We start from the raw sequence: 14350 nt of genomic DNA on the forward strand, positions 1-14350 counted from the left end.
ATCTTTGATCCAATTGCGAAATAAATCGTCATGGACATGTATCCTAACATGTATAATCTATGTACCAAGTTTGAATGAAAACTGACAAAGCATGTCGAAAATACAACATTTTCAAAAAACAAGATGGCTGCCAGTCGGCCATTTTGAATCGAATCGCTAAACCACTGCATGTGCATATGTCCCACATAAGGTACTAGGCACATGCAAAGAATGAACAGAACATTCTGAGATATGACTCCGGACGGACGCACTGACGGAGACCGAATGGGGACTAATAATATCATCACAAAAGGAACAAATCTGAACTAGGTTATGTCATGTATCAAAGCAATCTGACTTTTTTTCTAGAATTAGTCAAAAGTGCAATTGTTGACAGATAACCATCAAATATATGAATAGCTGTCATTTGCAATGAAAGTGGAGCTAAAAAACTAAAACTAAAAAGTTGATTTCAACATTGGTATAAAGCCCATATGTTTAAATGAACTACTAACAGTATGTCCATTTCACCTTGCTTCAGAAATGATGCTATCCCTCATTAATTTATAAGCATTTGAGGAGATTACATAAAATGCTCTATTATATAGGGCAGGTGTGTATGATGATCTATATCGACTACATAATGAACCAGGGCTTTTCTAAACTGGGGAACAGGGGCGCAGCGATCTGATACCCTTGGCTGGCGCCCTCTTACTGAATTGAGCTTTCAAGTCATAAATATATTTCTTGAGCCACGCCAGCTGACAATGTGTCTGGACACCAAATACACTAAAAACACCAAAAACATTTCAATGGCCATAGATACACACTGTATATATGGCGATATGGCGTTTCCAGCTTGATCGCCAGTGTGTGCTCCGTCTTGTTTATTTTTTGTAGAAAAACCCCTGAATGAACCTAGGACGAAGGAGGTCAACGGCAACAGCTGACGAGAGATCCAGTAAACCTGCATATTTCACTGTCACAAGATCGAAAACGTGTCCATTTCCATGCATTGCTATGAAAGTCACATGACCTTATCTACGGCAGTATTCATCTTTGATGGAGCATTATAGAATATTGCTACGTTTATATGTTATATCGATACAACAATCTCCCTTTGTTGATGCAGATTAATCTCCCTTGCTAGTACATACTTTAGGTATATATCAATATAACCAGCGGTATGAGTCAGCCGATTTCGGTAATAGTCAACGATTTAATCCACTGAAAATCATTATTCTAACCAAACATTTAATTAATCATGTCGGTTTTACTACGCTGAGCACCTGAAAAGCTATGCAATAAAAGATATTGATATGGTAATTTCTTTACATCGCCATACAACTTTATGAATGAGGGGGATTTGATTTCAGTGAAAAATTTATTTAATCGGTCCCTGTCAGAATGCATCATGAGATTAGCGATACATTTGCCGCAAGAATCATTACAGATATGACAATTAGCTTTTCAATTTTCGTCTCAACACATGAAAAAGGTTGGCTATTTCACACATTTACACAGGGTTCAATTTAAACAACTTAATGGTGTTTGTAGAATTTCTTTTCACATCGGGTACAGTGATGATGCGTGGAGTTTACAAGATTTGACAGGATTCAGTTTGTCTGTATACAATAGTTTTATAAAGATATGGAAATTTGTCATTGTGATAATTTTTTTTTTATTTTAAATGCCAAGCAGGTGAAGATTTTAATGGAACTTGGAAGACAAATGACAATTGCGAAGTGCACACATCGCATAAAATAGAGATTAACTTACAACCCGAGACACAGATCTTTGGATAAATCCCTGCCACTCAGAACTCTGAAGAGATTAGAGAGCTAAACATGCAATATACAACAAACTCACATTTCACCTTATCTCCACTTCTACCTACACAAATGTGTACAATATTTTCTTAGCATGTATACCAATACAATTGCACTTGTATGCTGGATCATTTAAATATGACTCTTATAATTTATGCATTACCGACATGACGGAAATATTGACTACATACATGCATGCATGAATGAATGAGAAATTAGAATGTCCACATGATTTTTCTCTAATCATAAATCTACTACTGTTAAAGTATTCATTATTCACTGGGTTTAATTTTGCTTATTTCACTAACTAGAAAACCCAGTGAATATGTAAAATTTAGCATATTACCTAAATGATAAAACCGTGAATATGCCTGACATGTGGAATCAGCTAAATTTAAACTCACTGAAAATTAGTCATTTTACAGTATTATGCAATTTGTATGCAGTAGTCACAATGGAAATATGTGATCGTCGTCTTTGCGGGCATGTAGCCTCTATTGTTTCATAAAGTTCAATTGTCACTGTTGTCCCCAGGAAACGGCAAACAATAGGCAACATTGCAATTAATTTGTATAACAATGATCACTGCTGTTGTATTCATTGTCATGGAAAGTTGGCTCTAATGATAATCCAGAACGAGAGTGGGGACTCCTTCCTCTGAATGCCATACTTTTCGTCAATAAAGGCATACGTTATTAGCTAGGTTAACAACGCATGTTCTTACAATAAATGACAGATGTTTCTACGTTCAAAATATATTATATTTTAATGATCCTGTGTATAATAAATGCAAGGTATGAATTCTGTGTACTACTCAGGGGGTTTTCTAGAAAAAAACTGCAAGAGGGAGCACTGCAATTCAGCGGTGCCACCAAGTGGGGGATATAGGGTTCTCCCTACCAGGGTGGTGTGGAGTTTTTGATAATTCTAAGTTAAAATGGAGCATTCTATGGCTTCTTTAAAATTACTATCAGACAGGTCACAGTTGAAGACTGTGGCCACATGTGATCCCTGGTCAATCAGATTTTTATGGTTGCCAGAGGATCTACTCCCCAGGGTAAGAGGGTGCATGACCATGGCATGAGGGCGCTGCACCCCTGTTCCCTTGGTTCCCGGTTGGGTGGTTGCTGATAATAAACTACATTTATTTATAATGTATAAACTGGTTTTCCCTGTTACCGCCGGTGACAGACCCTAGTGTGCTTAGTCTCTGCATTTGGTTTTCTGGATTTCCAATGGTTTTCAACATCCACTCTTGTTTGATGACATATTTATAAATAGCATCCAATGAAATGGAAGAACACAAGTGATTACACCTGTCACTATCACATGCTAAGCTTGCCAGGTCCCTTCATTCTTATTTTATTTTCCCTTTCTCATTGCATCGTCATCTCCTTCAACACATTGTGATGTATATTTACAAATCATAAATATCTTATTCAACTTTTTTAAATTTAGTCATAACAGTTATGATTTCTACTGAGTTTTTTTTAACTTTAACCTCAAATCATAAAGTACAGAGTGACATTGATGATGGAACCGACCTACATTACGAGAGGTATTTATAATAATGGAATCTCTCATGCATTAATACAAACAGAGTGCAGAAATGACGACACGTAGTTAATAAATACGTTGCATGCACAATATTTCATACCAAATAAAATGAATAAATTATACTTGTATAGGTTGAACGACAAGGATTTTTCCCCAAAAAAATTTAATATATACAAAAGTAATGTAACTTAATGCCAAGTAGCAAAATATGAAAATTAAATAGGAAAGGTGTATGAGCAGGAAAATTATTATGTCACAACAAAATGAAATGAAATTAAAAATGGTTTTATGTCAATGAAAGTGTAACAGTTTTTTTGATGAATGTGATAAACTGTTTTAATTTCGTGAGTCAGTGAAAATTGTGAAATTTTGTTGCAAAATTTCGCAAAATTCGCAAAATTTGCATTGCCCAAATGCCATAAATTTATAAAAATTCACAACAGCGAAAACTAAAGCAGTTTAAAGTGCCGGTGCAATGCCCACCCTCACGTTTCCCATTTTAGACCTGTGTCCCACTGAAATGGGCAGTTATTGATTTTTTTGCTGAAATTGATTACTCGTATCCAAGTAAATTTGGGATATTTCTAGTGTTGTAGCCACGCCCACCTATCCTGAAACGGTCGACTGTTTCCGGATTTCCGACTCTCGCCGAAAGTGCGCCACCAAATGACAAAATGTGAAAGGAAGTCATACCCCTGAGCCGTAATAACACTGGTCATTCAGTATACTTGTGAACGATATACATTTTTCAGTCGGCGTTTTTTTTTTTTTTGTCTATTTTATTTTTTTTTGAGAGAGAGTTTTTAGATGTTGTGTTGTGGGCAGTTGCAGTGAAACGTATAGTCATAGTGTAAGTATTCACACGTTTCTAATCGATCCGAAGGTGCGACATCAGTGGACGAAAGCCACTTAACCTCAGATTCTTTTTTTTTTTGTGAAAAAATAACTAGGTTTAAAGAGAAAAGCCGACAACGTAAACCTGGCACAACACTTTTGAAAGAAATAGATTACAGACCAGCCCATGATCACCGTGGCAGATTTCAGAAGAGAGAGAGACGTCCGGCAAGTGTTTCAAATGAGTTGACTTTTGTTTATCCTTCTATAGAGACCATTTAGTCCCTGTTAAGTAAAAGGTAAGAATAATTTTGACAGTGACACGAAAACGAAGCGTCGGACAAACAGGAAATTACACAGCCTCACACACTGCTAATTGTTTCCATTTTCGAAGGCTAAAGCACAAATTGTTTGGTGATTGGTGTTGAATGTCGAATTCACATCTCTGTTCATTATTTACTTCCATGCTTGCAGCTTGATATGCGTAATAATTTATGAAATAAGAATCCGGGCTTGGTCAATGCATGGAGCTAAAATAATCTTATTTTAGCTCCATGGTCAATGTGTTACCACCAAGTTTTAATATGATGTTATAATTATGACAATCACGCCATGGATGACGCTAACACGAATCCACTCTGAATTTATCTGTATGTGTGGTGATTTTGATTATTTTTTGTTATCCAATTAAACGCCGCTTTTAACGCACTTGCCCTCGTCGTGACCCAACGCGTATATTTCCACACAGCTGTCATTTATTTAGTAACTGTGATTTGTCGTTTTTCACTATAGTCTTATGTTTAGAATGTCAAAATATGTTCTCTTTTATTTTAATTTTGAAAGTTTTACTCAGACGATCGATGAAATAAAACAGTGTAGTGACGTGCCGAGTGACCTGCAAAATAACTAGATAATTCCAACGTCAAATTCTATTTTGTCTAGCGACAGTGACCAGCTACACCAGAACAGACATATTTCGCATCTTAAACTCAACCCCATGCAACAAAAATTAATACTATGTGTTCATTATGGTCCATTCTTCCTCGACGAACAAGTACACAAGTGACAATTTAATCAAAAACGAGAAAACTGCACAAGAAATTTGCCTTATTTACACTTATTGGCAATGCAAGCTGCCATGCGACTTCCCCTTCTGACGTCACAAGGGGAATTTCTGTATGCAAATGAGAAGCTAATGAGGAGCCTCGTTTTAAAATACACAAAAATAAAGTTGCCGTAGACTGAGTTTAAAAAGCATTTTTTTTACTTAAAAAAAATAATTCATGCTTAGAAACATAAAAATTAATAATATTTATGTATCAATGGATAATTTTAGGCGTGAAAATAGCAGCCATTTCACAGGCACTTTAAGGTACTTTTTGTTGAAAATGTTGGTTGTTTTGTATGAAGTTTATTTTCACTGATTTTTGATGAGTTGAATATAAAATATACAGGAAAAAAGAATTTCACTGGAATTTATTTCCACATATTCACCATTTCAGCACAAGTAAAATCCAAGTGAAAATCAAAGAAAGCTTAGAAAGAACTCCCGTGTGGACACACTAAAATTAATTCAAAATTTAAGATTAGCCTTTAAAACGAGAAGCTTGGCAACTAATATTTGTCTGTTATTTGATATGCACAACTTGTCAACATTATCAAAACTTATAATACATACAGAAAATACATTTGATTTTACATCAACGGTTTTTAGTCTAATTCCAGAGCACCTCTGTGATGACTTCATATTAAATCGGATTTTTTTAGATATCAGAAATGGGCTAATAATAGATAATGAATATGCAGGTTTTTCAGCATTAAACTAATCACGTCTGTAGATTACCCAATGAAACAAATGAATTATTATACAAATTAAGCAATTATTACGCATAGATTTAGGTCTGTATATTGTTTCATAGTGCATATATACAAAGTTTCATTATAATGTGATGATTAATCCTAACTAAATTAGTGGAAAGCTGAACGGTAAAGTCTTGTGCAAATTAGGTAATTATTGTAGATGTATATAAACCCAAAACTAATTAGACTGTCACATTGTGACATTGCCGAAAACTGACTACTAGTATTCATTATGCAAATTAGGTACTTAATATGCATGGCATTTTACCCAAAACTAATTAAATCTGTACATTAGTCCATAGCCTATTTGTGTACCAAGTTTCATCAAAATCCAATGAATGGCTCTTTAGATATCAGTGGAACAATCATTTAACAGCTAAAAATTTGCTAATTATCATGCAAATTAGATAATTAATATGCATGAATTTCAACCAAAACCTGATCAAATCTGCACTTTAGCGCAGAGAATCTATTTACCAAGTTTCATTAAAAACCAACATACGGTTCTTGAGATATCAGTGGAACAGATGGACAGACAGACAGATAGACAAATTTTACCACGAAATTCTGGCTTCTTCGCATATTGCAGAGTAGCCTCTCTCATTTGCCTATAAATATTAATTAATTATTTCCTATTAATTATTTGCCATTAATTATTTCCATACATACATACATACTTTTATGATCAATCAGTCTAATCAGTTGGGTTACCAGGCAACCAAAAGTAAGTGTGCCCGAGTCAATGTGGCAGAATTTGGTGATGTATCAACGCTGTATAGGGTGTTAACTCCATATTGGATGCAGGCCACACACCCCCATCACCATGCCCTCTACAGTGACAAATGTTTTAATGGTCATAAAATATGTTTAAGATTACAAAAATTATATTTTTTTTACACTCTCATATAGAGGGCAAATATGGTATACAGTAGTTCTTAAGCCACAACCTGGGTAAAAGAAGAGCTCTTATTTTTAGAGAGAGGGCATCCCAGGAGTTTTTTTCGGGGAATCGACAATAGAGTAATCTTGAAAATAATGTTTATTAAAATTGTAAATTTTTCACATACCGGCAGCTTTTGGTAGCGAAGCTCTTCCAATCAGATCCCAGTTGGTTCCGCCACAAAAAAGTAGGTCACCACTCGTTTTGGATCCTTCCAGTCTCTGAAAAGATGAAACACGTTTAACATTTTATAAAAGTCATTCTGGACTGAAGCACACATTACTTGCAATAAGTCCTGACCCATAAAATAATTTCTTCCTTAGATTCAACATTTGTGAAACTTCAAAATGTAGTAGCACACAAGCCTATTTAACACAAACCGAACATTGATGGCGCTGTTGAAAGATATTGATAAATTTGAATCTGGTGTTTGCAAATTGTGACAAGCTGTGAAAATTGTGTATTTTCAAAGCCAAAATAATTGTTTCATTTTCGGAATTAACATTTTTTGCTCCCGGAATTTAATTTACTGTATATATGCTTTTATTGAAGATGTGCTTCTAATAGAGCAAATATGCCATTCAATGAAAAATCAGTCACTTTTGGTACATTACATTAAGGTTATAGAAACTATAAATTTTTGCTAATTGCAATTTTCCAAAAAAAAAGCCTGAATTATTTAGAAAATCAGTTATTACAAAAGCATATTTTTTTTTGTCAACTGAAACAACTTCTATTGAGGGGATACAAATAATTAAGCAGACCACAAATGTAAAACAAGTTCGTAACCTCCATTCATCAACGATGTTTTCAGTTCGTTTTGTAATCACGTACACACCAGCCATCAATTATCAACTTCAAATACTGTGGAATACTTTATTTTCGCTAGAATTCATTTTCACTGAAAAGGCTTTTGAGGGCATTGTGTATGGAATTTATTTTCACTGATTTTTGATGAGTTTAATGTAAAATATAGGAATCATTCCTTCAGCAAAAATAAATTCCAAGCAAAAATAAAGTATTCTACAGTAATTCTTTATGACATTTAAGTAACATAAGTGTGGCATATGTAACGGAGAAAATATAGATCCATTATATGTTATAGCCATTATCTCCATCATGACTTGATATCGAAAAAACGCGTTTCATTGAAAATAAAAAATGACACTCAAATTAATCACATGCACCCACATTTTGTTATTTTGGTATCAAGAATTTCTGATTTTTATAAAACCCTACAGAGCATTATTGCATGAGCCATTGCCATGGAAACAACAACCGGCAAACATCTGCTTTCCCGCTTATTTGAAGTTATATTGATTCTCCACACAGGATCGAATTGGCCAATGGGTACCTCCGACAAGCATAACAAATACTATAATTTGCTACCCCCTGAAACACTGAAACTAGTCAGTACGAAAATCGAGTGTTTAAATTAATCACAAAATCAAACTTAAAGGGCGCCAGTCATCACGCCACTTCCTGTTCGATATGTGACTCATAGCGACGTATACAACGCGTGTGAAATACATTGTTTATTTACATGAAATTCGAACACGCGCTGCGCGACGGCCACCGCGCTTTAATTTTTATTAATGTAATCACTCAAGGCCACATTTAGGAGACTATTCTAAACTCAATTTAAATATTTTGTTGAATAAGATTGCTTAAGTTTACAAAAACCAAAATGGTTCTTGAAAGATTCCATGTAATTATTTGCATAGATCATGCTGGGAATGCTCAGGAACCCATTTCACCATCAGTTCCCTCTTTTCATTACAAATTCACAAAATAATTTTGTTTATAGTCTACACTTTCCTTCAGAAGATTGGTACATAAATAGCCAAAATTTTTGAGTAAAAACTGAAAATTTACTCAAATTTTGTCTGTTGGCTCTAAAATGAGGGTTCATTTCCAGAAATATTGAAGAATATAAAAAAAAAGTGCAGAACAATTTAGACTAGAAAGTCTGGTTAAAGAGTTGCCGCAATGATAAGTTGCAAAAAAGTGGCTCAAAAAATGTTCAGTATGTACAACGACCACAGCAATATTTCTAACACTCATCAAGCATATAATAGTATAATTGCAAGAATACATAATTAGCATAAGCTAGCAACATGACCAGGGGCAAGGGCTTTCAACAACATACATTAAGAAAAAAAAAACATGTTGCTATCAATAGTTCAGCATCACCCTTTCAGAAATGAAATGAAGGCAGTTTTTACAACATTCCATTTGAGTGAAAATAAAACACAGTCATACATTGTACATTACACATGGGACTTGTATCACATGACCACCAACATTCAATTTATTGTCCCAAATAATTTGAACTTGATTTTCAATTTGTGTTATGACCAATATCAAATTGGTGACTACTTCTATATAAAGACTACCTGCCTATAGTGACTACTTTTTAGGAAGTCCCAAGGTATAATGTATGACCAGCCTGTGTATAAAGACCACCTGCCTATAGTGACCACTTTTAGGCAGTCCCAAGGAATAACGCAAGAAACCAGTGTAATATAAACCACCTGTCTAAAGCCCTTCACACACCCTGCTACAATGCGATGCCATGAGACTGTCACAAACATGACAAAAATAGTGCGATTACCATGACTCACAGTAAAAACTGAAGACTAGCATCACCATGCACTATGGTAAGATGTAGCACATAATTTATTTGTTGTTTCCTGGTTTTATAAGTATGCAAATTAGTATGCAAATTAGCATGCAAATTAGTCCGCCATGCTTGCCTCTGAGCCTGGGGAGAACACTGGGTTTTATAAGTCAACACATGTGATGCAACAAAGGTGCAGGCTTCCAGAATCAACACAACGTAGACCATATCGCAATACTAAATCATAGTGAATTGTTGGATAGTATGACTGAATCAAACAGTACACCATGCAGCCCAAGCAACCAGACATAACTGTCGAACAATGCACTAACATTTAGATTTTCAATATGGTGTATGACACGATAAAACAGAGCATATTTTTATCTGTAATCCACTTATTAATTGCACCCTTTGTATTTTATATCAGCAGTGCACATGCACTTAGATAAATGAAAAATGTGCATTCATATTCAAAGTTAGTTGTATCGTATTTGCTCAAATAGAACCTCGTCTCAAATAGAACCACAGATAAACCAAACAGGCATTTAATGTAGATGAATAGTGCCGTGTTTGATATACGCTGCCATTTTGAATATTTCCCAGGTTTTAAGTTTCCAAACCCCAAAAAATGCTAAACTTAATCAACCACCTTGAAATATACAGACTTGCAACCAACAACCAACTTTAACTATAATAATAAAAAAACTTTTTAAAAAAAATGGCTTTCCTATGATGAAACTATTGTACTACACCCACATTTAAACATATTTATTGCTTAATCCAGACATTTATTACTAGTATTTACAAAAGCACATGCGCTTCTTATACAGGAAATACAGGAGATCTTTTAATATTTCATCATACAGTCAAACCTGTCTATAAAGGACAGTCAGTGGACTGAGCCAAACTGTCCTTTATAGACAGGTGGTCTTTATATGGAGGTGGCCTAATTTATTCATGTAATCATGAATATTAATTAGGGTGGGAATTTTAAGGGAGATCATCAGCAAAACAAACCTACAATGAATTGGTCTTTTTAATAAGTCACTCATTTTCATCTGGATAATTACACAGCTTTACTTTTTTACTACAAATTATATCATGTAAATTCACTGAAACCAAGTGATTCTGCCCATGGATTCATTGGTGTATTTAATGCATAAGAACGATTGTCAACGATCGGCCGCATTGGTGTTTCAGGTCGGACTTTCACATTCTCGCCTCGCAGTCTTATTCCCCAGCCCATCACAGGCGGTAATCAGTCCCATCGTTAGTATTGTCGATTGTACACTGTGACAAAATGCACCGGCAAAGTTGCCGTGTTTGAAAAAACAAACAAACAAGCATTAAAAATGAAGAAGCATTGGTAATAAACAAAATTTACCAAACTCGTAACGATTGCTCCAACTCTCGGCGTTGAATCAGAAAGTCAAACGAACCGGAAATGAAACACGATGATCGTACACGCAATTTTACAGTTATTTGTTTGCAAGCATCGACGCATCAAAACTGCCCAAACGAAATGATTTTTTCTCGAATTATTGATATTACCGTTTATGAAAAAAGAGGATCAAAATATAAATCATTTTTCGTTGAGAATAACCCCGAGATGACCCCTCAGTTTTGCCCATGCGCTAGCTTCATTAGCATAATTTATAACGATCAACAACAAACAACATGGCGGCCAAAATAGGTCGGATTTTGCAATCCCGCGATGAGAACGAAATAGCGAATGTTTTATTATTTTGTTCGGGTATTTCATGTCGACAGGGTAAATAAAACGTCTCTCATTTAATTAAACTGGTTCATTTTTCTTGTTTTCGGGACGGGAGGAATGTGCTCTTCATGTGCGAGACAGTCCACAGAAGTGCCGCTGGCCGGCTGGGGATCGATAGTATACCGGGGTAGTACCGATCGGAAACAAGCTAGTTTTTCATTTCCAACTTTGAATGAAACTGTTTTAATTTGTTGTTAAAATCTTTCCAGTCTCCAGACGTTACATTCAGATGATATTCAACTGTTTTTTTTTTTTTTTTTACTTTTTCGCAACTTCACAATCCAAGTTGCGATTGTCACCCCTGTCTACAGATTGTGTACTCGGTAATCTGAACGTAACATATGGCCACTTTCCTGTTAGCGATTCGCAAGTAGCTATTGTCTTTTTGCTGAGACCGTCTGATGGACATGTTGGTGGTCGTTATACAAAGGTTAAAGTGTGAATAGGTCTACAATAGGGTGGTCGCTGGTCGCGTTGGACAGGTGGTCGCTATAGCCAGTGTCTTTAACGTGTAAATTGTGAAGGGACTGTACTGAGGTGGTCGCTATGAGCAGGTGTCCGCTCTGCACAGGTGGTCGTTAACACAGGTTTGACTGTATAATACTTTTAATTTTTGTTTTTTGTGTGTTTCTATTGGAAATGTGCTTCTATGCAAGTATATCTATTCAGTATTTCGAGTTTTTTTTTTCTGGCCAGATGATATCAAACACTATTATTTATGAGCAAACAAACAGGAGATGACTAATTTCACATCACATAGAAGGGTACTTCGTAACAAAGAAATTTTTAAAATTTTAAAGATAGTGACGTAACCCCAACACGCCACAGTGAACTTTAGTACACAAGTTTCAAAATTGTCCAGCCTATTAATATCATTAATAAAACAAACATTATGAAAGTTACCTATTACTTTGAACTATTACAATGTCTTTAAAATGACATTTTCTGAACTTTTGTGCTAATGCCAGACCATCCCTACATTTTACTCATTTATGCGGATTTCACTTCTTAGTGAAAATAGCAAAATTAAAACTATAAATGAATTAACAGTTTTATGAAATTGTACATGTGCGTTTGAATACATAGCAAACAAAAGAAAATGCCAACATAATGGTTGGCATCAACTAGTGACAGTGACAATACATGGGTACACACCCAAAGCAATTGTTTCCAATGAAAGGAACTTCAGTGAAAAACGTGCAAGTAATCTATACCTCGAAACAAAGAATAAAAATCCTGTTATAGGGTCACTGAAATCAACCTTCAATTCATAGTTTCATGTTGCACAAATTGTAAATTGATCGTAAAACACTTAAATTGTCAAAATCTAATTTACCACAAGTCAAGAAAAATTTCAAAAATTTTTAAAAAGTGAATCTGCATCATTTCTCTCCCAATTTGATCGAACATTTTCTTATGAAAAAGATTATGCAAGATGGAAAAAAAGAAAATATTTATTTTCCGTTTTTTTAGAAATGTCTTGCCTCTGAGGATACTTCATTGTTTTTGCAAGTATATTTAAAGAGTGAATGGTCTACATGAAATACTTTAATAAATGCATTAATTATTTTAATTTCATAATTTTGATAATAAATAAATTTCTCTTAGCTAAATCCACATGAATATGTAGTTTAAAAATAGAAATTGTTTCCCAGCCAAGTTTGTGCTCTCAGTGAAAATCAACAAAATAGTGAAATTAAATAATTTACAGTAGTATCGTACGTAAATTTCTCTCTGCTGGAGTCAATAATCATAGTCAGAAAATATCTTCTGTGATGTCAAAATACTGAAATATTAATATATGTTTCATAAAAACGGACAATACCTTTGAAGTAATGTAAAATGACAAATGACCCAAACTGAATCAGGATACTAGAAGCAAGTCAGCATCAGCAATAACAATTTGATTACTGACATAGTGGTCCAGTATGATCAGCAGCAAAGCACAAAAAAAGCTTCGACAACTTATCAATTGAGAATGAATGTATCCATTTGTATTCATTATGATGAAATAGACAACAACAAAACGCGTGTAAAATGCATTTTCCACACTGAACGTCAATATGCACTGGGACAAGTGTTTCCTGTGTTCCCAAAAACTGAAGCGATAGTCATCTCACCAAGTAATGTTCACCGTGGGTCTCATGCAGAGAATACAACGCATGTAAAATGCATTTTTAACACTAAATTGTCTCCAAAGAAGACTTAGAGCAAAAATATTACCAGTACCAATCCTATTGATTTTTTGGATTAACACCTTTTTCCTCTGCACTAATGCTATTAAATTCTTCTTGTTCTGACTTCCTGATTGGTACATACCAGAGAATTTGGACAAAACTACAATAAGAACTTTGTTGCTTCTAAAAAATGTTAAACCAATCAAATATCACTTTGTACTACTTTAAAGTCTGAACTATAATTTTTTTTTTATATCCACCTGGAAGCAAAGAAACTTTACAACACACTTCCCACTACATAACGTAAATTTTGGAAACTTACTACTACTGTAAAATACTTTATTTTAGCTGGAATTAATTTTCGCTGTAATGGCTTTTTGTATGGAATTTATTTTCACTGATTTTTGACGACTTGAATGTGAAAACAATTATATTCGCTAGATTTTATTTTTCACTGAATCATGCCTATAGCGAAAATTAATTCCAAGCGAGAATAAAATATTTTACAGTATTCTGAAAGCGCTGGAAATTCAAATTGACCAATCCAGAAACAGTATGATGACATCATCATAATATTAACGAGTTAGTTCATATTCATGAATTAGTAATAGTTGCGCATGTATCCATTTGGGACATGTAGTGACTTATAAACTACCAAACACAATTAGACCGGAACAGAACTTGAGCAATGAATGTAAGCGTTACACTTGATAAGAACTGAGCTCAATTGCTGGATATATGATAAACCCACACAGGGCCTTTAACACAATAGTACAT

At 34.6% G+C, this 14350-nt stretch overlaps 1 protein-coding gene across 1 annotated transcript in view; it reads right to left on the reverse strand.

The window, feature by feature from the left end:
- Positions 1–14350, reverse strand: part of LOC100372931 (protein RCC2-like) — a 35093-nt gene that overhangs the window by 19279 nt on the left and 1464 nt on the right. The window contains exon 2 of the mRNA XM_002737478.4: positions 7127–7220. Within this exon, the coding sequence (XP_002737524.1) occupies positions 7127–7220 (94 nt within the window). The remainder of the gene's footprint in view (positions 1–7126; positions 7221–14350) is intronic.

Source organism: Saccoglossus kowalevskii, chromosome 15 (genome assembly GCF_978046115.1).
Source record: "Saccoglossus kowalevskii chromosome 15, keSacKowa6.1, whole genome shotgun sequence".
In the NCBI taxonomy this organism is placed as follows: Eukaryota; Metazoa; Hemichordata; class Enteropneusta; family Harrimaniidae; genus Saccoglossus; species Saccoglossus kowalevskii.